Source organism: Ictalurus punctatus, chromosome 4 (assembly GCF_001660625.3).
Source record: "Ictalurus punctatus breed USDA103 chromosome 4, Coco_2.0, whole genome shotgun sequence".
NCBI lineage: Eukaryota > Metazoa > Chordata > Actinopteri > Siluriformes > Ictaluridae > Ictalurus > Ictalurus punctatus.
The window spans coordinates 20261076-20286046 of record NC_071284.1 but is presented as its reverse complement, the minus strand read 5'-3'; the positions used below and the strand labels follow the sequence as shown (position 1 = coordinate 20286046).

Below are 24971 nucleotides of genomic sequence, written 5' to 3'. Positions count from 1 at the left end.
CACTCAATCTTGAACACCTGATAAATGTAGGTGTGTACTTACTTTTTCCAATTTACTGATCTGATTAAAAAAAAAAATTAAATTCTGAAAATTACTACAAAATATTAATTTGATAGAGTGCATCACCTTTATTAATAGGCATTGTTTCAAAGAGGATCAAATGTTTGCTTGTATCTTATATAAAATGTACACACACCCCAAATATTAATTGGTAAAAATTATTTTTGTAAAACTAAAAAAAGGCTGCTGTACCAAAGAGTGGAGGGGAAAAATACTCACCAGAGGATCAACATTCCAAATGCTGACTTTCTCAGCACTGTAAATCACCTCCTTATCATCCATTGTCTCATCAATCACCTGCCAACACAGACAGGCAGCTGTAATTACTCACTCAGGGAGTGTAAGTGCGAATTAGACAGTCTGGGCCATATTCAGAGCCATGTTACGCACACATAATAAGGCGTTAATACCAAAATGGCACACAACAGTATTTAGACATACACTATATGGCCAAAGTATGTGGACATGTGACCACTGCTTGTTGAACAGCCCATTCCAAAACCATGGGCATTAATATGGAGTTGGCCCCTCCAACAGCCTTTATTTTTGGGGGGGGGAGGATTTCCACTAGACTTTGTAACATGGCTGGTGGATTTGAGTCAATTCAGCCACAAGATCACATGGGAAGTCAGGCACTGATGATGAGCAAGGATGCCTGTGGGTGGGGTGGGGTGGGGTGGGCAGCATAAATTCACTGAGGTTAAGGTCAGAGTTCTGTGCAGGCCACTCGAGAAATTCTACTCCAACTTTGGCAAACCATGTCTTCATGAACATTGCTTGTGCACAGGGGCATTGTCATGCTGGAACTGCTTTTGGCCACATAGTTCCAGTGAAGGGAAATCTTAATGCTAATGCATACAAAGACATTCTGGACAACTGTGAGCTTCTAACTTTGTAGCAAAAGTGTAGGGAAGGCCCACATATGGGTGTGATGGTCAGGTGTCCATCATGCAGACATGTGCACTACTCGAATGGTTTCATGAGAATTGCACACATGGATTTTGCCAAAAAAAAGGCATGTCTCAGTTTTACGTGATTCAGACCTTCAACTTAAGCTGATTTTTCGATATTGACATAATCAAGAACAATTAAGTCCAGTACCAGTGACTGACAGTTTAACTAACCACAATGTCATGCTGAAATTCATGAAGACCAATAGACTCAATAAATTTTGGAATGCCATGCCTACATTAATATGACAATTAACTAATCATATTTAAAAATAGGATATGCTGGATGAAGTGCTATTTAATAAACTTCTGAATAATGAAGGTGGAAGCCATATTGTTCAATTAAGTGATTAATGCATTATAAAAGTTGTTAATGTGATAATTACAGGTAGGACTGTTATGGAGTTATATATTGGTACTACACTAAACAAAATTTCCCTTGCTTTTTTGTTACACCTTATGACAAAGAAAAAAGTGATGTTTCTTCAGTATACATTTTCTATGCCTGATTCTTTTTCTTTCAGAAAGAGAAACATCATCTCAGATACTTCTACTGAAGAAAAATCTAGCAACCTTGAAGGTGTGAACTACACGCAGATCATTTTAATAACCTGAATAGGCCACCAAGAGGCATACCCTGACTCTTAATAGACAACACCTTCCCTGTGTAAATTGCAGTTTATGAAGTTGTTGGCACCTTTCAAGAGAATGGTTCAATATGACTACGATATTTTTTTAAATAAATCACATTTTTATAGGTATATAACAGACTATATATTGCCTATACAGATTAGATATATTATATATAGACTATATATATCATATTATATTAATATACAACCCCAATTCCAAAGTAGTTGAACAGTAGGGAAAATGCTAATAAAAACAACAAGGAGTGATTTGTAAATATACTTTGACTTGTATTTACACAAAAAAAACGTATAAAGACAAGGTATATGAGGTTTTACATAATCAACCGCATAGTTTTTGGAAGGTAAATTTTTATTTTGAAATTGATGCATGCAACACGTTCCAAAAAAGTTGGGACAGAGGCAATTAATAGTGATGTGACAAGTTGAAATTAGGTGGTGATGTGAAACAGGTGAAGCAACTGTCTAATCATAGTATGATAATACAATAAGGAGCCTCCAAAAAAGGCCTAATCCTTCAAGAGCAAGGATGTGTCGAGGCTCGCCAATCCGCCAACAGATGTGGCAGCGAATAATCCAACACTTTGAGAACAACACTTCCCAAAAACAAATGTTTCTTGCGGGGGATTTTGGGGCATTTCACCTTCTACAGCGCACAATATAATTAAAAGATTCAAGGAATCCGGTCAAATCTTGTGCGTAAAGGGCAAGGATGAAAATCACTTCTGAATGTAAGTGATCTCTGATCCCTGAGACGTCACTGTCTTAAAAACCATGATGGATATCCCGACATGGGCTCAGCAATTCTTTGGTAAACCTTTGTCAGTCAACACCGTCTGCCGCTGCATCCACGGATGCAAGTACATCAACACTGTCCGAAGCGCCACTGACTTCTCTGGGCTCGGTCTCATCGGAGATGGACAGTAGCACTGTGGAATTGTGTTTTGTGGTCCGACGAGTCAACATTTCATTTAGTTTTTGGTCAAAAGAGCCGTCATGTTCTCAGGGCCAAAAAGGAAAAGGACCATGCAAGCTGCTATCAACATCAGGTCAAAAAGCCAGCATCTGTCATGGTATGGGGGTGTGTCAGTGCCCATGGCATGGGTAACTTGCACATCCATGAGGGAACCATTATTGCAGAAAGACATTTACACATTTTGGAAAAACATATGCTGCAATTCAGACATCGTCTTTTCCAGGGAAGTCCCTGCATTTTTCAGCAGGACAATGCTAAACCACATTCTGCATCACATTCATATATATATATATATATATATATATATATATATATATATATATATATATATATATATATAAACTCACCACACAATCATTAATGTCTAAACTGCTGGCAACAAAAGTGAGTACACCCCTAAGTGAAAATGTCCAAATTTGGCCCAATTAGCCATTTTCCCTCCCCGAAGTCATGTGACTTCTTAGTGTTACAAGGTCTCAGGTGTGTTAAATTTGGTGTCATTGCTCTGACACTCCCTCATACTGGTCACTGGAAGTTCAACATGGCACCTCATGGCAAAGAACTCTTTGAGGATCTGAAAAAAAGAATTGTTGCTCTACATAAAGATGGCCTAGGCTATAAGAAGATTGCCAAGACCCTGACACTGAGCTGCAGCACGGTGGCCAAGACCATACAGTGGTTTAACAGGCCTTGCCATGGTCGACCAAAGAAGTTGAGTGCACATGCTCAGCGTCATATCCAGAGGTTGTCTTTGGGAAATAGACGTATGAGTGCTGCCAGCATTGCTGCAGAGGTTGAAGGGGTGGGGGGTCAGCCTGTCAGTGCTCAGACCATATACCGCACACTGCATCAAATTGGTTTACATGGCTGTTGTCCCAGAAGGAAGCCTCTTCTAAAGATGATGCACAAGAAACCCCGCAAACAGTTTGCTGAAGACAAGCAGACTAAGTACATGGATTACTGGAACCATGTCCTGTGGTCTGATGAGACCAAAATAAACTTATTTGGTTCAGATGGTGTCAAGCGTGTGTGGCGGCAACCAGGTGAGGAGTACAAAGACAAATGTGTCTTGCCTACAGTCAAGCATGGTGGTGGGAGTGGTGGTCTGGGGCTGCATGAGTGCTGCCGGCACTGGGGAGCTACAATTCATTGAGGGAACCATGAATGCTAATGTACTGTGACATACTGAAGCAGAGCATGATCCCCTCCCTTCGGAGACTGGGCCGCAGGGCAGTATTCCAGCATGATAATGACCCCAAACACACCTCTAAGACGACCACTTTCTTGTTAAAGAAGCTGAGGGTGAAGGTGATGGACTGGACAAGCATGTCTCCAGACCTAAACCCTATTGAGCATCTGTGGGGCATCCTCAAACGTAAGGTGGAGTCGAAATCCGTGATGTTGTCATGGAGGAGTGGAAGAGGACTCCAGTGGCAACCTGTGAAGCTCTGGTGAACTCCATGCCCAAGAGGGTTAAGGCAGTGCTGGAAAATAATGGTGGCCACACAAAATATTGACATTTTGGGCCCAATTGGACATTTTCACTGAGGGGTGTACTCACTTTTGTTGCCAGCGGTTTAGACATTAATGGCTGTGTGTTCAGTTATTTTGAGGGGACAGCAAATTTACACTGTTATACAAGCCATACACTCACTACTTTACATTGTAGCAATGTGCAATTTCTTCAGTGTTGTCACAATAAAAGATATAATCAAATATTTACAAAAATGTGAGGGGTGTACTCACTTTTGTGAGATATATATCTACTATATATTAGAGATGCACCGATGTATTGGCCAATAATCGGTATCGGCCGATAAAGGCTATTTTTCATGCTATCGGCCGATAGTTTAAAAACATCCGGTGATCAGGGCCAATTATATCCTGTCAATCAAAAGAGGGCGAAAGAGTTTGTAATCTCTGTAAGCTCTGCACCGCTAAAATTTTACACCGGACGCTGCAGCAGTGAAGCGGCATCGAGTCTAACTCCCAATCCCCCCCACCCCGCGCTATTTGCACTGAATTAAAGGGCCAGTATTAATAACATTCAATAAGTTAAGAAACCTTACTTTAATCTTCAGAATTTATAATGTGTTAATGTTAATTTGAGTAATGTGTTTTCTGTTTATGAGACCAGTTACTGTGAAAATGGAGAGAATTAAGTTTTTATTTGCATTTCTTTCAGAATTGTGGAATTAATTATTATTAATTTAAAAGAAGGCATAAAAGGCAGAACTATTGGTATCGGCCGATATAACTCTGAATAATCGGTATCGGCTGAGAAATTTTGTATCAGTGCATCTCTAATATGTGTGTGTGTGTGTGTGTGTGTGTGTGTGTGTGTGTGTGTGCGCGCGTATGTATGTGTATATATATATATATATATATATATATGTTGTCCATCGAAGCGGCGAAGACCATTTTGTCATCAGAGATGATGCGTGCGTAGATGGCTGGTCAGGCCAATCTTTGCACGGAAAGTCCCATGGCAGGTGGGACAGGGGATAGGGTGGATGTCTCTGGGAGGGTTGCTGACACGGGTTTTTCTGGCTTGCCTCTTTCGTTCGGCTGCAGCTGTCCGATTTATCTCACACAGCAAAGAGCCCTTGTGGATGGAGGAGCGCCAGGCATCACGATCCAATGCAGTCTGTTCCCAGGAGGCAGGATTGATGTTAAACGAGCTCGCCATAGAGGAGTCTCTTTGGTAGACGCTGGTCTATCATGCGTACCACATGTCCTGCCCAGCGTACAGTGAGGGAAAAAAGTATTTGATCCCCTGCTGATTTTGTACGTTTGCCCACTGACAAAGAAATGATCATTCTATCATTTTAATGGTAGATTTATTTGAACAGTGAGAGACAGAATAACAACAAAAAAATCCAGAAAAACGCGTGTCAAAAATGTTATAAATTGATTTGCATTTTAATGAGGGAAATAAGTATTTGACCCCTCTGCAAAGCATGACTTGGTACTTGTTGGCAAAACCCTTGTTGGCAATCACAGAGGTCAGACGTTTCTTGTAGTTGGCCACCAGGTTTGCACACATCTCAGGAGGGATTTTGTCCCACTCCTCTTTGCAGATCTTCTCCAGGTCATTAAGGTTTCGAGGCTGACGTTTGGCAACTCGAACCTTCAGCTCCCTCCACAGATTTTCTATGGGATTAAGGTCTGGAGACTGGCTAGGCCATTCCAGGACCTTAATGTGCTTCTTCTTGAGCCACTCCTTTGTTGCCTTGGCCGTGTGTTTTGGGTCATTGTCATGCTGGAATACCCATCCACAACCCATTTTCAATGCCCTGGCTGAGGGAAGGAGGTTCTCACCCAAAATTTGACGGTATATGGCCCCGTCCATTGTCCCTTTGATGCGGTGAAGTTGTCCTGTCCCCTTAGCAGAAAAACACCCCCAAAGCATAGTGTTTCCACCTCCATGTTTGACGGTGGGGATGGTGTTCCAGGGGTCACAGGCAGCATTCCTCCTCCTCCAAACACGGCGAGTTGAGTTGATGCCAAAGAGCTCCATTTTGGTCTCATCTGACCACAACACTTTCACCCAGTTGTCCTCTGAATCATTCAGATGTTCATTGGTAAACTTCAGCAGGCATGTATATGTGCTTTCTTGAGCAGGGGGATCCTGCGGGCGCTGCAGGATTTCAGTCCTTCACGGCATAGTGTGTTACCAATTGTTTTCTTGGTGACTATGGTTCCAGCTGCCTTGAGATCATTGACAAGATCCTCCCGTGTAGTTCTGGGCTGATTCCTCACTGTTCTCATGATCATTGCAACTCCACGAGGTGAGATCTTGCATGGAGCCCCAGGCCGAGGGAGATTGACAGTTCTTTTGTGTTTCTTCCATTTGCGAATAATCGCACCAACTGTTGTCACCTTCTCACCAAGCTGCTTGGCAATGGTCTTGTAGCCCATTCCAGACTTGTGTAGGTCTACAATCTTGTCCCTGACATCCTTGGAGAGCTCTTTGGTCTTGGCCATGGTGGAGAGTTTGGAATCTGATTGATTGATTGCTTCTGTGGACAGGTGTCTTTTATACAGGTAACAAGCTGAGATTAGGAGCACTCCCTTTAAGAGTGTGCTCCTAATCTCAGCTCGTTACCTGTATAAAAGACACCTGGGAGCCAGAAATCTTTCTGATTGAGAGGGGGTCAAATACTTATTTCCCTCATTAAAATGCAAATCAATTTATAACATTTTGACATGTGTTTTTCTGGATTTTCTTGTTGTTATTCTGTCTCTCACTGTTCAAATAAACCTACCATTAAAATTATAGACTGATCATTTCTTTGTCAGTGGGCAAACGTACAAAATCAGCAGGGGATCAAATACTTCTTTCCCTCACTGTAGCTGGGTCGTCATCAAGATGGTGTAGATGCTAGGGAGGCCTGGTTGTTTGAGAACCACAGTGTCTGGGACTTTGTTCTGCCACTTGATGCCAAGGATTTTTCTGATTTTATATTATATATATATATAAAATCTTTCCTCCATCATAAATGACTCTCCTAAGGGTTTATTTAAAAAATTATAGTACTCTCCTGCAAAAATGGAGCAAACTTATCAACCATAAAACAGGTCAGGTAATAGATATTAAAAGTAAACAGTTTAAAGTTCTATTAAGCACAATCAAGGCCATGAAAAAACTATGAGTCTAAAAATTTTTGCCAGTTCTGATCATCTGCAAGTATCTCCAACCATAGTAGACATTACTGGAAGAGGCTCAGTACTGCTATTGTATCCAGGGGAGGAAACACCAAATATTGATTAATTTAAAAAAAAATATTTTAAAACTAAAATAAAATTTTAACCAATGTTCTGCAGAAAAAAAGTTAAGAAATTTTAAGATCGAAATAATCACACTCTGCAAATTAGGGCATTTGGTTCTTTCTTTCTTGAAGTACATATTACTGAGAAATCTTTTAATATTTATAGAACAAATATTACCTGGCACCTGCTAATTTCTTTATGTTTTGTATTAATATAATTATTAATGAGGCTAACTGCTAACATTACAGTCAACTCCATCGAGAGAACACAGAATACACAAGAAAAATGCAACTTGCATTGAAATTGTGTCAAAAGGAATTGTTTTTGTTTTTTTATCTAATCTTATTTAGTTATTTAAGTACATTTAAAACCCTGAAAATATATGTTAGAAATAAAGCATTCTTTCATTCATCTCTACATGCCTTGAATGTACAGCCAATCAATAATGAGGACGCCATCATCTCTAGCAGATGGTTTTAACCCACATACCATTCAAGCCAACCCTCAATCACTCAATGTGCCTACAAATGTTCAGGTTTCCTGCACAAACCTCTAGGTTTAACAGAATGATGCATGTTGGCATGCATACAGACAACACTACACTCAGTCAAGTGCATCCCAGTGACTTATTAGTCAGTGACAATGCAGTCAAAAATCAGAACTAGGATGTGGGTATGGGAAAGAACTAAGGGAAATGACATGCAATGATTAATGGGATTTAAAAAAAAAAAAAAGACTGAAAACATCCTTTAATTTGAGAATGCAAAAGAGCATAATATATGGGAATTAATAAATATCAGAATATGCAAGGGCATGAAAGGTGTATTATATGTAAAATATAATAATCAATCAAGGTACATAATGAAGATTATTGCATTACTGAGGTATTTTTCATTATTTGCTGCCCATTTTGGTGAAGAGCAAATTAATTCGTTTAAAGATAATCCCTGGGATAAGTATGTGGAGCAGATTATACACTATATGGCCAAAGGTTTGTGGACATCTGTCCATCACACCCATATGTGCTTGTTGAACATCCCTTCCATATCATCTGGGAAGGCTTTCCACTAGATTTTGGAGCATGGCTGTAGGGATTTGCCCATTCAGCTACAAGAACACTGGGGAGGACAGGCACTGATGATGGGCCAGGAGGCCTAGCATGCAGTCTGCATTCAAATTCAACCCTAAGGTGTTCTGTAAATTCTGTAAGACAGAATTTAATTTTATGAATGTGTACTATAACAGAAAAGCCCTGAGATTCTCACCTCACTGTCACTGATCTTGTTCTTACTGTTGATAACTCTCTCCTCCGCTCCAATCAGACCGTCCAGACTATTCATCATTCCAGAGCCTACAAAGAGAATAGAACAGCAGCACCATTCACAGAGAGATATTAGATGTCACCTGTCTACACACAGACATCAGACAATAAACATTTGGACACACATTCAAATACAATATCCTCAGGACCTGCCATTATACGTAAACAAAATACAAATTCTAATACAAATGTTAAAAAAACATGTATGCACATGTATGCGCTGCATGACTGAAAGCCAATAAGAGATGGCTCCCTGCCCTGATTCGTTGGATGGTGGTGGTGCACATGGTACTTTGAGCAGGTATTTTATATACAACTGCTAATATATATATATATATATATATATATATATATATATATATATATATATATATATATACACACACACACACACACACACAGTATCTCACAAAGTGAGTACACCCCTCACATTTTTGTAAATATTTGATTATATTTTTTCATGTGACAACACTGAAGAAATGACATTTTGCTACAATGTAAAATAGTGTACAGCTTGTGTAACGGTGTAAATTTGCTGTCCCCTCAAAATAACTCAACACACAGCCATTAATGTCTAAACCGCTGGCAACAAAAGTGAGTACACCCCTAAGTCTAAATGTCCAAATTGGGCCTAATTAGCCATTTTCCCTCCCTGGTGTCATGTGACTTGTTAGTGTTACAAGGTCTCAGGTGTGAATGGGGAGCAGGTGTGTTAAATTTGGCGTCATCGCTCTCACACTCCCTCATACTGGTCAGTGGAAGTTCAACAAGGCACCTCATTGTACATATGTATAGTGACAATAAAAGGCATTCATTCATTCATTCATTCATGGCAAAGAACTCTCTGAGGATCTGAAAAAAAGAATTGTTGCTCTACATAAAGATGGCCTAGGCTATAAAAAGATTGCCAAGACCCTGACACTGAGCTCCAGCACGGTGGCCAAGACCATACAGCGGTTTAACAGGACAGGTTCCACTCAGAACAGGCCTTGCCATGGTCGACCAAAGAAGTTGAGTGCACGTGCTCAGCGTCATATCCAGAAGTTGTCTTTGGGAAATAGACGTATGAGTGCTGCCAGCATTGCTGCAGAGGTTGAAGGGGTGGGGGGTCAGCCTGTCAGTGCTCAGACCATATGCCGCACACTGCATCAAATTGGTTTACATGGCTGTCGTCCAAGAAGGAAGCCTCTTCTAAAGATGATGCACAAGAAAGCCAGCAAACAGTTTGCTGAAGACAAGCAGACTAAGGACATGGATTACTGGAACCATGTTCTGTGGTCTGATGAGACCAAGATAAACTTATTTGGTTCAGATGGTGTCAAGCGTGTGTGTCGGCAACCAGGTGAGGAGTACAAAGACAAGTGTGTCTTGCCGTCAAGCATGGTGGTGGGAGTGTCATGGTCTGGGGCTGCCTGAGTGCTGCTGGCACTGGGGAGCTACAATTCATTGAGGGAACCATGAATGCCAACATGTACTGTGACATACTGAAGCAGAGCATGATCCCCTCCCTTCGGAGACTGGGCCGCAGGGCAGTATTGAGTATTGAGCATCTGTGTCAAACGGAAGGTGGAGGAGCACAAGGTCTCTAACATTCACTAGCTCCGTGATGTTGTCATGGAGGAGTGGAAGAGGACTCCAGTGGCAACCTGTGAAGCTCTGGTGAACTCCATGCCCAAGAGGGTTAAGGCAGTGCTGGAAAATAATGGTGGCCACACAAAATATTGACATTTTGGGCCCAATTTGGACATTTTCACTTAGGGGTGTATTCACTTTTGTTGCCAGCGGTTTAGACATTAATGGCTGTGTGTTCAGTTATTTTGAGGGGACAGCAAATTTACACTGTTACACAAGCTGTACACTCACTACTTTACATTGTAGCAAAGTGTCATTTCTTCAGTTTTGTCACATGAAAAGTTATAATCAAATATTTACCAAAATGTGAGGGGTGTACTCACTTTTGTGAGATACTGTATGAAATTCACAATAGAACATAGAAAACATATCAAATGTTTAAACTAAGGAAATTTTAAGAAAATTTCAGATTAATGTTCAACATAAAATTGCGAAGACTATGCATATCTCATCATCTACAGTACATAATATCATTAAAATGTTCCAAGAATCTGGAGAAATCTTTGTGCGCAAGGGACAATGTGAAAATCAATATTGCATGCAAGTGATCTTCAGGCCCTCAGGCTATACTGCATTAAAAACAGGCATGATTCTGTAACGGAAATCACTGTCTGTAGTAGACCTCACTGTCTGTGAACCCAGTTTGTCGTACCATTCACAAATGCTGGTTAAAGCTCTATCATGCAAAGAGGAAGCCATATGTGAACATGATCCAGAAACGCTGCCATCTTCTCTGGGCCAAAGCTCATTTAAAATGAACTGAGGCAAAGTGGAAAACTGTTCTGTGGTCAGACGAATCGAAATTTGAAATTATTTTTGGAAACCCTAACCCTGACTCTCTAAACCAAAGAGGACTACAGAGGGGAGGGACCATCCGGCTTTTTATCAGTGCTCAGTTCAAAAGCCTGCATCTGTGATGGTATGAGGGTGCATTAGTGCCTATGGAATGGGCAGCTTGCACATCTGGAAAGGCACCATCAATGCGGAAAGGTATATACAGGGTTTAGAACAACGTATGCTTCCATCTAGATTCCATCCCATCTTTACTTCCAAGAGACTCTGCCTCTCTAAGATACTCTTTTTATACCCAATCATGTTACTGGACTGTTGCCAATTAACCTAATTAGTTGCGAAATGTTCCTCCAGCTTTTTCTTTTTAGTAACACTTACTTTTCCAACCTTTTGTTGCCCCCGTCCCAACTTCTTTGAGACGTGTTGTGGCCATCAAATTCAAAATTACCTTATTTTTTCTTTAAAATGGTACATTTCCACAGTTTAAACATTTGATATGTTTTCTATGTTCTATTGTGAATAACATATGGGTTTATGAGATTTGCAAATTGCATTGCATTCAGTTTTTATTTACATTGCATTCTGTTTTTATTTAAATTTTACACAGCATCCCAATTTTTTTGGAATTGGGGTTGTAATATTCAGATATCAAATCATATTTGTCATATCATATCATATTTACCCCAACCCCCCTTTTGAAAAGTTAATTATATGTCAGTTTACGGAAAAGTTGAGTTGGATGTTCAAAGATGAATGTGTCTGCCTTCATCACCTCAGCCCGAATATAAACAATAAAAATTAACATTCTGCCCCACATTAATTTGTATTAGCTCTATGCTTCCTCTCCCCCCACCAGTAAACTATTGGAAAAAGCTAGATTCTTTACTGATAAAATATATTTGGACTGGAAAGTGTCCCTGCATTAAATGGTCTACACATCAAAGAAGTAAAATAAAAGGTGGATTGGGCTGCCATAATTTTAAATGGTATCACTGGTCCTTTATCCTGCTCTCAGTCATGAAACAGTTTGATCCTTGCTCACAGTCTTCATGGAAACAAATAGAAAAAGAGCACATTTCACCAATTTGTTTGCAGGATTTTTTTTTATTTTCAAGCTTTTCACACAGGAAGTGCTCATTATATGTATGTTCCTATACTTTCATACACTCTCCAAATATTTAAAAAGACAGAAGTCTGTTTTTCATCTAAAACTATATGGCACACTCATACTCCTATTTGGCACAATTTGAATTTACTTTCTGGCGGACAACCTTTTGTGCAGCCTTCCTTGGCTATAAAAAGCATTCTAACATTAAATGACATAAAAGGAGAGGAATCAATTCCGGATTTTCGAGACTTAATTGAAAGATTTAATATTTCGCATAACACTTTATTTTTATATTTTAAACTATGTGCCGCGTTAAAGGCCCATAAGGTACTGTCGCGAAGGACCGACAGCCGGCGCGCAGGAGAAGAAAGGCGCTCCTTCCCCAACTGCCGCACCGGCACGAAGCGGACAGCCTCGTGCCAAACACACCAGCAGCCGGAAGGACCGTCACGGCGGGGCGGGACCGCTGACGCTATACCGGCCGGCGATTGGGGAGTCAGGCGGGAAAAGTCCACCAATCAGGCGACAGAGGAGGAGGATAAAAGGACGCACTTCCGGCCATACAGGGGGAGGAAGACCGACGGTGAAGAGACGGAATCCGTGCGTGCTCTTCAGCGGCCTACAGACGCGCCCACGCGGAGTACAACGGTAACCTTGACTCACGCCAACCACTAACCTCTCTCTCTCTCTCTCTCCTCTTCTCCCCGAAGGTGTGAGCGCGGACGAGACCACCGGGCGGTGAAAACGCACGCTCCGGTGGATGACGGCACGGGAGACCCACGCCCTCGCCTCGGGAACCCCGACACGCCCTCAAGAAGGTCACGCGACAGCCACACCCCCACGAACCCCCACGCACTCAGGGACCCTGAGAGAGAAATAAAAAATAAAAAAATAAAAAAGGCGAAGACAACCATGGATCCCACACTGAAGCAGTGACCCAGCAGCTCGCCGAGAGCCTTCAGGTCGCCACCCAGGCGCTGATTGACCTGAGGACGGAGACCCCCACAGCCACCGTGCCCCTCCCCAACCCGGGCCGCGAGATCCGCCACCTGCTTCCCCCCCTCGGTCCCGAAGAAGATCTTGAGGCGTACTTTGAGACCTTCGAGGGTATTGCCCGCGGGAAGGATGGGATCGAGACGACTGCTCACGGGAGAGGCGCGGACGGCCTACTATGCCCTCGAGCCAGAGGAGGCTGCTGACTACGCCGCCATGAAGGAGGGGGTCCTGGCATGGTGTGGGCGAACCCCCTACCAGGCGGTGACAGACTTCCATCGCTGGACTTACCGACCGGGGGCCCGACCATGCGGCCAGCTGAACACCCTCCTCCGGATCACCAAGAGATGGCTCCGGCCGGATCAGCATCAGCATAAGTGTCAGAAAAAGTGGTGGTCAACCGCTTTCTGAGGGCGCTACCCTGGACAGAGAGCCAGGCAGTGGGGGCACAAGCTCCGACCACGCCCCAGGAGCTCCTGACAACCCTCGAACGAACCATGGCCACCCTGGAGCTCGGCCAAGGTGAGCAGCCGCCCCTCGACCGACCCCGCGGTGCCCCTGGCCCCCGGCCCGACCGCCAGTCCCGTCCCCGTGCCTGGAGGGCTCGCCAGAGGTCGCCCGTTCCTGGAAACCCTCGGACGAGCCCATGCCTACGGAGCCGGAGAGGGAACCCGCCCGGCCGTTTTCGAAGCCATGGCTGGCGGGCTGCGCCCTCCACCTACAACAGCCGCCACAGGCCCCGTCCCTGACGGTGTGGGTCGAGGGGAACCCGGTAACCGCCCTGTTGGACACCGGGAGCACGGTGACCCTTGCCCGGCCCTCCATCCTACCCAAGGGACGTCGCCCGGGGGGAGTCCTCACCGTAACCTGCGTCCATGGGGACACCCGGGAAGTTCCCGCAGCTGAGGTCCAGATCCAGGGCGAAGCCGGGGTCTGGCCCCTCCAGGTGGGCCTGATCCCCGAGCTCCCGGTGCCCCTGCTCCTTGGGAGGGACTGGCCCGGATTCCCGATGGAACCGACAGCCGAGCCCTCGAGACCGCGGCGACGCACTAAGAGGAGCCGGGCCCAGGACAGCGGAGAGACCTCCACGGAAGGTAAGACCCCCCAACCCACTAACCCTCTGTGGTCTATCTTTTCCCAGGTGAACCGGGAGGGGAAGTTCGGACAGGAGCAGAAGGAGGACGACCGTCTGAAGCACTGCTGGGCCCAGGTGCGACTGATAGAGGGGGTCGACCAGAGTCCTGACCTGAGACTCCCCGCTTCGTACTTCCTCGTCCGGAACGGGCTCCTCTACCAACGGGCCTGCCGCCGCGGGGAACAGGTGGACCTACTGGTGGTGCCCAAACCCAGGACACCCACCGTCATGCATCTGGCCCATACACATCCACTCGGCGGCCACCTGGGGCCACGAAACACCCTGGAGAAGTTGAGGAATCGCTTTGTGTGGCCCGGGATGGACGCGGCTGTCCGGGCCTTCTGCCAGCAATGCCCGCAGTGCCAGCACACGGCTCCACGGCGGCCCCCCCCGGCTCCCCTTATCCCTCTACCCATCATCAGCGTCCCCTTCGAGCGAGTGGGCATGGACCTCGTGGGCCCCCTACCCAAGTCTGCCCGGGGCCACGAGTACATCCTGGTCATTGTGGACTACGCCACCCGGTACCCCGAGGCGGTGCCACTGCGCAAGGCCACCTCCCAGAACATCGCCAGGGAGCTGGTACTCCTGTTCAGTCGTGTGGGGATTCCAAAGGACGTGTTGACCGACCAAGGTACGCCTTTTGTATCTAAATTAATGGCCGACTTGTGTCGATTGTTGCAGGTGAAGCACCTCAAGACGTCGGTTTACCACCCCCAAACCGACGGGCTAGTCGAGACGTTTAACCAGACTCTCAAACGGATGCTGGGCCGGGTGGTGGACGAGGAGGGGAGGAACTGGGACCTCCTCCTCCCCTACGTGCTTTTCGCCGTCCGAGAGTGCCCCCAGGTGTCCACGGGCTTCACCCCCTTTGAGGTCCTATTCGGCCGGTGCCCGCGGGGACTGTTGGACGTGGCACGCGAAGCTTGGGAGGAGCAACCGTCCCCCTTCCGCTCGGTCGTCGAATACGTGCAGGAGATGCAAGCGAGGATCGACCGGGTAGCTCCCATAGTCCGGGAGCACATGCACGCTGCGCAGGAGGAGCAAAGAAAAGTGTACAACCGCCCAGCACAGCCCCGAGAATTCCAGCCGGGGGACCGGGTCCTCCTGTTGGTGCCCAGCAGCGCCTGTAAGTTCCTGGCCCGGTGGCAGGGCCCATATACAGTCCTCGAGTGCCGGGGCCCGGTCAACTACCGCCTGAAACAGCCCGGTAAGCGTGCGGAGGAGAAGCTCTACCACGTGAAACTCCTGAAGAAGTAGATAGAACCGGCCTCAGTAGTGTCGGCATACGCAACCCGGGACTCGGACCATGGCAAGCGTACCTTGGTCGGGTTAGGGGAGGACCTCACCCCCTCCCAGAGACAGGAGCTCACTAAGCTGATCGACCAGTTCTCGGATGTGTTCTCGGCCTCCCCGGGATGACCCAGCTGGTCCAGCATGAGATCAAAACTCCCCCCGGCGTAGTGGTGAGACAACGGCCCTACCGTGTCCCAGAGGCCCGACGCAAAGCTATTGAGGAGGAAATCAGTTGGATGCTACGGGACCACGTCATAGAGGAGTCCAGCAGCCCCTGATCCAGCCCCATCGTCGTCGTACCAAAGCCGGACGGGAGCATGCGGCTGTGCAACGACTTCCGGAGACTGAACCAGGTGTCCGAGTTCGACAGCTACCCCCTCCCCAGAGTAGACGACCTCGTCGAAAGGCTGGGGAGGGCCCGGTTCATTTCCACCTTGGACCTGACCAAGGGCTACTGGCAAGTTGCGCTGGCGCCGGAGGCCAGACCCAAAACGGCCTTCAGCACGGCCACCGGCCACTGGCAGTACCGGGTTCTCCCCTTTGGGCTACACGGGGCACCCGCCACGTTCCAGTGGTTGATGGACATCCTCCTGCGGCCCCACCGCACGTTTGCCACTGCCTACCTGGACGACGTAGTCATCCACTCCTCCACATGGGCCGACCACCTGTTTCATCTTAGGGAGGTCCTGAAGGCGCTCCGGGAGGCCGGCCTGACGGCCAACCCCAAGAAGTGCCACCTAGGGCTGACTGAGGCCCAGTACCTGGGGTACCGCATCGGCCGGGGAATGCTGAAACCACAGGCGAAGGAAATCGAGGCCGTAAAGGACTACCCTCGTCCCACTTCAAAGAAACAGGTACGGGCCTTCTTGGGGTTGGCGGGGTACTACCGGAGGTTTGTGCCTAACTTCTCTGCTGTAGCTTCCCCCCTCTCAGATCTCACCAAGAAGGGCCAGCCAGACCGGGTCAGGTGATCAGCTGACGCAGAGAGGGCCTTCCAGGCCCTGAAAGGGGCCCTCACCAGCGCGCCGGTACTGCGTAATCCGGACTTCGACCTCCCATTCACCGTGCACACTGATGCGTCCGAGACCGGGCTTGGCGCCGTCCTCTCGCAAACCTTCGACGGGGAAGAACACCCGGTCCTCTACATCAGCCGGAAGTTATCCCCTGCGGAGAACAAATACGCAGCCGTCGAGCGAGAGGCCCTGGCGATAAAGTGGGCCATCGAGGAGCTGCGGTACTACCTGGCTGGCCGGCACTTCGTCCTCCTAACTGACCACGCCCCCCTGTAGTGGATGGCCAAAGCCAAGGACACAAATGCCCGGGTAACACGCTGGTTTCTCGCCTTGCAAGATTTCTCGTTCCAGGTTAAGCACCGGGCGGGGGCCCAGCATGGCAACGCAGATGGGCTCTCTCGACGAGACGCACTGTGGGCCCACCACCGAGTGGCAGTAGGCTCGGAGCTGGGGGGGGTACTGTCGCGACGGACCGACAGCCGGCGCGCAGGAGAAGAAAGGCGCTCCTTCCCCAACTGCCGCACCGGCACGAAGCGGACAGCCTCGTGCCAAACACACCAGCAGCCGGAAGGACCATCACGGCGGGGCCGCTGGCGATTGGGGAGTCAGGCGGGAAAAGTCCACCAATCAGGCGACAGAGGAGGAGGATAAAAGGGCGCGCTTCCGGCCATACAGGGGGAGGAAGACCGACGGTGAAGAGACGGAATCCGTGCGTGCTCTTCAGCGGCCTACAGACGCGCCCACGCGGAGTACAACGGTAACCTTGACTCACGCCGACCACTAAACTCTCTCTCTCTCTCTCTCTCCTCTTCTCCCCGAAGGTGTGAGCGCGGACGAGACCACCGGGTGGTGAAAATGCACGCTCCGGTGGATGACGGCACGGGAGACCCACGCCCTCGCCTCGGGAACCCCGACACGCCCTCAAGAAGGTCACACGACAGCCACACCCCCACGAACCCCCACGCACTAACACACACACGCCCCCCTCACGTCGGACACTTCGCACTAAGCTAAAAATAAAACCCCCCTGATCACTGAAATCTGTCTCTTGTGGGTCTGTGCTCTGCCCTCTCCCCAAGCTAACTCCCTACAGTACCTTGGGGTACAAGTCTTCAAACTCACCCTGTAGTGAATTGGAATTGTAATGCACCCAGAACAGGAATTCTTTTCTTATTTTTATATTTGCTTCTTAAATCTTAATACAGATAATTTCCCTAAAGCTAGAGCTTGGTTATTTGATCCAACAGAATCATCAAATGGGATACAGTGTGGGATAATACATTTGATGCATCCACGAACCCTAACCACCAACTCATTCATTTCAAAGTTATTCACAAATCATATATAACCAAACGCATATGATATGCTATGGGTCTATCACCCCACCCATATTGTAATCTTTGTTGACCTGGATGCGTGGACACTTTGATATGTGCTTTGGGACTGTCCAGATGTGCAAAAATTCTGGGATGTGGTACTTGATGTTTTGTACTAGGCTACAAGGATTCATTTATCAAAGAATCTTGATTCATTAACCAAAGATCCTGTTATTTTATTGTTGAATGATAATTTTCAATTTCCTCCAAGTGAGAAGTTACGGAAATTTTGGCTAGCTGCCATGACCGTTGCAAAGAAGATACTAGTTCAACGTTGGAAACCTCCTCATGACCTTTCTACTAAGCATTGGCTACATTCTTTATTGGAGATGCTATATCTAGACCAGTCATCTGCGCTGACTAATCACGCTAAACCTGTAACTTTGTCTATGTGGAAAAATTGGATATCTACAGTCAAGGAAATTTTGGATATTTAATCTACAGCTACTACGTCTGTTATTATTATTACTACTATTTCATTTCTTTATATATATATATGTATTTATTTTATCCCATTTTATTTATGTGTCTGTCTAAGTTCTGTAGTGCAACTGGTTGGGTGAGGGAAGGAGGGAGGATATGGGGGTAATAGTTGTCAAGTAAGTTTTCTTCTTTTATTGCAAAATGTTCTGTATGCTTTTTCAAAAATAAAAAAACCCCACTAAATTACAAAAAAATATAAATCTGTGGGGTGACCTGTGGTCTGTGCACAGAAGATACCCTCAATTTGACGGCTCTAGAATGTTTTTGTAATAAAGCGTGATGAATGATGTAATAAAATCAAAAGGTTCTTCAATAAAGTATTATTTTTGGGGTATGCACACTTATGCAACTAGTTTAATAAGTTTTTTCTTTTTCCTATTTTTCCCTAATATGTTTCTGATTGTTTTTCACTTTATATTTTCACTATATAACTATATATAATACACTATATAAATTCAATTTATATATACATTGTAATTTCACAGTGAGGGTTGGAAGAGTTCAGACACCATTAACTAAATATTAATGGCACTGATGGTATAACTGGCAATTTAGTACAGCAGTATGCAGATTGGGATGCAAGTATTGGTGACTCTGGTGATTCAATTAAATTAATCCATTACATCAATATTACCGTAGAATTATGAGCATGAAAATAATTTTATTGTGCACATCAGTGCGATGTGTTGCTGTGTAGGCATTTTACCTAAGGCTCCGTATATCTTTGAGGCTGATAGATGCAAGCTAGCCCATTAACTGCTGTTGCTGTATGTGCAGTGCTTTGAAAAGTATTTGCCCCCACACTGATTTCTTCTATTTTTGTGTATATTTCATACTAATTTGTTTCAGAAATGAAAACAAAATCTAAGATAAAACAAAGGCAACCTGAGTAAACACAAAATGCAGTTTTTAAATGATGTTATTTATTGAAGCAAAAAAGTTATCCAATACTAACTAGGCCTGTGTGAAAATGTATTTGCCCCCGTAGTTACTAATTCCCCAAATCTATGAAACTGCATTTCTTATGGGGTTCAGCTGGATTAGACACAACCAGGACTGATTACTACAAATCCTCTTCAATCAAATCAAAACTTAAATAGAACTTTTTCAACTTTTTCTTAAGTTGGTTAAAAAGTCTTAACCAGTAACAGACTATGCCAAAATTGAAAGAAATTCCAGAAATGATGAGGAAGAAGGTGATTGAAACATATCAGTCTGGGTTACAAAGTTATTTCAAAGGCTCTGGGAACCACAGTGAAAGTTATTATCTCCAAATGGAAAAACTCGGCACAGTAGTGAACCTTCCCAGAAGTGGCTGACCTTCCACAATTCCTCAAAGGCATAGCAACTACTCATCCAGGTAGTCCCAAAAGAACCAAGAACAGCAGCAAAGGACCAACAGGCCTCTCTTAAATCAATAAAGGTCCCTGTTCATGACTCCAATATCAGAAAAACATTGGGCAAAAATGTCATCCAAGGAAGAGTGGTGAGATGAAAACCACTGCTAACCTAGAAGAACATTAAGGCTTATCTGAATTTTGCCAAAACACACAAGGATGATTCTCAAACCTTTTGGGAGAATGTTCTGCAGACTGATGAGTCAGTCAAAAGTGGATCTGTTTGGAAGACAGGGGTCCCATTACGTCTGGTGTAAACCATACACACAAATTCCATAAAAAGAACATCATACCTACAGTCAAGCATGGTGGTGGAAGTGTGATGGTGTGGGAATGCGCTGCTGCTTCAGGGCCTGGGCAACATACAATAATTGAGGGAAACATGAATTATGTTCTCTATCCAAAGCATATGAGTAAGTCCTAGTCCTAGAAGTAAGTGAAAGACTGACCTCCAGTTAAGTGTTTGGTTGCAGTTATTGCTGCTTAAGGTGGCACAACCAGATTTTTAGTTTAAGGAGGCAATTCACAGTTTTTCACATTGGTGACAGGTGTTAGATATTTTTTTGATTCAATAGGAAATGTAAGAAATAACGACTATATTGTGTGTTTACTCAGGTTGCCTTTGTTGTATTTCGTTTGAAGATCTAAAACTATTTAGTATTAGATATATAAAAAAAACAAAAAACAGAAGAAATCAGGATGGGGCAAATAGTTTTTAACAGCACTGTATTTATATGACCTAATCTGTGTTCACCATGAAATTTTAGGAGGCTAAGCAACAAAAGGGACAAAGGAGCCCTACCATAATTGTATAGTCATGTGGAAAAAAATAAGTATGCCCCATGAAAATTGTTGGCTTTTTTTATTTTTATTTATTTTTTTTACATATTTGGGCAAGCAAACATTTGATCCTCTTTGAAACAGTGCTTATTAATAAAGTTGATACACTATCAAATGACACATAAAATTGACATATTGAGGTCTGTGGTATCACCATGCCACAATCTAAAGACTTCTATAAGGCCTTCAGAAAAAATGGTTGTGGATACCTATGAGTCTGGAAAGAGATTTAAAAAGATCTCCAAATTATTTGAAATGCATCATTCCACTGTAAGGAAGATCATCTACAAGTGGCGCAGGTTTTAAACAACTGCCAATTTAACCAGGACTGGCTTTCCCAGCAAATTCAGCCCAAGAGCAGGCCGTCTGATGCAAAAGGAAGTCTCCAAGAACCCCAAAATTTAATCACAGGATCTGCTATTAAGTCTTGCAACCGTTGGTGTCAAAGTTCATGCTTCTACAATCAGAAAAAGATTGCATAAATTTGACCTGCATGGGAGGCATGCAAGAATAAAAGCCTTTTAAAAATAAAAGAATAAAAGCTGTCTAAAAAGAACATTAAAGCAAGACAATGAGTCTGCCAATGGGTATATAGGCAAAGACCAGGCCTTTTGAAATAATGTGTACTGGACAGACGAATCAAGGTAGAGCTGTTTGGCCACAGAGTTGTGTGGCCACAGTAACAGCAGATATGTTTGATGCAGACCAAAGATGGCCTTTCAGGAGAAGCACCTCATACCAACTGTGAAGCATGGTGGTGAAAATGTTATGGTTTGGGGTTGCTTTGCTGCCTCAGGGACTGGAGAGTTTGCATTCATTGATTCAACTATGAATTATGCATCACATCAAAGAGTGCTTGAAGATAATGTGAGGCCATCTGTCCGAGAGTTGAAGTTGAACCAAAAGTATACCTTTCAACAGGATAATGATCCTAAGCACACTAGCAAATCCACCAAGAAATTGCTCAGAAAGAAGAAACAGAGGGTTATGGAATAGCCAAGTCAAAGCCTATATTGGAATCCCATTTAAATGTTGTGGGGGGATTTGAAACTGGCAGTACTGCAAGAAATACCTCAACCTTCTTGCAGCTGAAAGAATATTGCATGGAAAAGTGGTCAAAAATTCCAGCAAGCCGGGTGGACAATTATGCAAAACGTTATTAAAAGTTATTTCTGCTAAAGAAGGCAATACTAGCCTCTGAGGCACGGGTGTACTTACTTTTTCTACAAAAGAATATCACATCTACTTATATTTCTGTTGAATAAATTACTGAAAAAGGTAATTTTCCTTGTGGTTTTGTTCAATTATATCAACTTTATTCATTTATTAGGCACTATTTCAAAGATTATCAAAAGTTTGCTTGTTCAAATGTGTTTTTCATCAAGAATTTATTTACTTATTTTTTTCACGACTATGTTGTCTTCTACTATGATGATGATGATGATGATAATTATTTTTCCACAATGGGAGTCTATGGTAGCCCACAGAACACGTTTTATACTTTTTATGAAATTTGGCACAGTGACCGAGGACAGTCTCAGCTGGCTACAACAATTCTGTGTAGGCACCTCAAACACTAATGCCTCCAACAGGGCAAAATCTGCATGGCATACATTTGTAAAAAATAATGCTGCAACTCAACATCATAGTCAAGCGTTTCTCATTTTCAAGCTAAGTTAGATACCAGATACCATTACAGGTGCATCTTAAAAAATTTGAATATCGTGGAAAAGTTATTTTTTCCCCCCCATAATTTAATTCAAAAAGTGGAACTTTCATATATTCTAGATTCATTACACATAAAGTGAAAAATTTTAAGCATTTTTTTGTTTTAATTCCAATGATCATGGCTTACAGCTTATGGACATCAAAAATCCAATATCTCAAAATATTACAATAAAGAACTTATAATACAGGAATGTTGACCTTCTGAAAAGTATGTTAATTTATGCACTCAATACTTGGTCGGGGCTCCTTTTTCACTAATTACTGCATCAATACGGCATGGCTTGGTGGCAATCAGCTTGTGGCACTGCTGAGGTTTTTATGGAAGCCCAGGTTGCTTTGATAGTGGCCTTCAGCTGGTCTGTACTGTTGGGGCTGGTGTCTCTCATTTTCCTATTGACAATACCCAATAGATTCTCTATGGGGTTCAGGTCAGGCAAGTTGGCTGGCCAATCAAGTACAGTAATACCATGGTCAGCAAACCAGTTACTAGTAGTTTTGGCACTGTGGGCAGGTGCCAAGTCCTGCTGGAAAAGGAAATCAACATGCCCATAAAGCTTTTCAGCAGATGGAAGCATGAAGTGCTCTAAAATCTCCTGGTAAATGGCTGTATTGACTCTCGATACAGTGGACCAACACCAGCAGATGACATGGCACCCAAAATCATCACTGACTGTGGAAACTTCACACTGGACTTCAAGCACCTTGGATTCTGTGCCTCTCCACTCTTCCTCCAGACTCTGGGACCTTGATTTCCAAATTAAATGCAAAATCTACTTTCATCTTCCCCATGATTGTGGTTGTGTGTACTGAACCTGACAGAGATTAAAGGCCCAGGAAACATTTGCAGGTTTTAAATTAACTAGCTGATTACAGCTCTTCTCAGGTCGACATTTCTGTATTATAAATTCTTTATTCTAATATTCTGAGATACTGGATTTTTGATTTCCATGAGCTGTAAGCCATAATCATCAACATTAAAACAAACAAAAAAAATGCTTGAAATATTTCACTTACGTGTAATGAATCTAGAATATATGACAGTTCCACTTTTTAAATTAAATTATGGAAAAAAAAAAAAATACTTTTCCACGCTATTCTAATTTTCTGAGATGCACATGTATGTTAATAATGATCAAAATTGATTTTATACCATTTTGAATTTTTGAACAGTTTTCAGCACAAAATTTGGGCCACATAATAATGAGACCAACACAAACAAACAAACTGTTCTGATAGCTCCAGTGGCATCTGGTTTTCCTCCATCACTACGTGGTGGGTCATAAACTGCTCATCCCCTTAATCACAACTTGCAGCTATATTTATTATTACTATTACCTAATCTATGTATTTTGTTCTACATCCTGTCAAACACATTAGACTCAAGCCTGATAATGTTAGTATCTATCCAAACAAAGCAATAAATATAGGCCCAGATGTCACACATCAGATGTCCCAGATGACTCCATTTTTACAGAGACACAAAAACCTACAGTTAGTCACTAGCCAGTTATCCTAAGTTCTCAAAGCAAAACAATGTTACAATTGGGCAATTATATAAACTTGACAGTAAGGATGAACTAGCTGACTATCATTTACTAGCACCAAGCCAAATTGGTGAACAAGGAAAATGCTTCATCGGTTCAGCAAGAAAAAGCTAAAAGCACTAGTCTTTAATCCAGACTTCTTTTCTCTTTTAAAGCTGTAAAAGGACTGTCAGAGCAACTCCCAGCAGCTCAGGAACATCATATTACACAGAATCGTTCCCTCTGACTTAAATAAAAATCTTATGTACTGTAGCTTTATACAGTATTGCTAGCAAACAAAGTTACTGAAAAGCACAATCAAACAAGCAACCCAAAGTATCATTTGAAGAAAATCTTCTAGGAGACGAAACTTACAAACTGGACACTGATATAACAGTCCCAATATTCTATGAAGAATGGTTGGATGAATGAGGCCAATTTTACCTTTGGTCCCAGTTCTGTGGCCAGATTGGTTCAAGCTGCGAGGAAGGATATACAATGGATATAATATGTCCAGACACCCCTGTTAAAATGGCAGGTTTTTGTGAAGTGAAAGAATTACACCAAGATAAATCATGTCAGATCTTTTCTCACCTTTAATATGCAATTGCAAAGTATAGAAATAAAGTGAAAAACAACCAGAAACTTTTATAGGGAAAAAAAGATAAATAAAAACCTTATTAAAGTAATAACCTAGTTGAATAAGTGTGCACACCCCTAAACTAATACTTTGTTGACGCTGTAGTGATTTTTACTCAAGGCACCAATGACGTAGTGAGTTTTGGTCACATGTCGCTTAAGGTGTGACCCCTCCCTCCTTTTACCTTGGGGCACCAGCTAAGGAATTTCACCTTAATAGTATATGAGAACAATCCAAAAGGACTGTTCAATAAATTAGAATTAATATGAATTAGAGGGAGGTTGCCAA

At 43.8% G+C, this 24971-nt stretch overlaps 1 protein-coding gene across 5 annotated transcripts in view; it reads right to left on the bottom strand.

Moving 5' to 3' along the window:
• The window catches only part of aplp2 (amyloid beta (A4) precursor-like protein 2), a 97290-nt gene that overhangs the window by 5135 nt on the left and 67184 nt on the right, over window positions 1-24971 (bottom strand). For 3 of the 5 annotated variants that reach the window (XM_017466257.3, XM_017466258.3, XM_017466261.3), the window contains 2 exons: window positions 8675-8760; window positions 280-357 (listed from right to left, as the gene is read on the bottom strand). In XM_017466257.3, the coding sequence (XP_017321746.1) occupies window positions 280-357; window positions 8675-8760 (164 nt within the window). The remainder of the gene's footprint in view (window positions 1-279; window positions 358-8674; window positions 8761-24971) is intronic. The other 2 variants (XM_017466260.3, XM_047154983.2) reach the window with 1 other exon arrangement.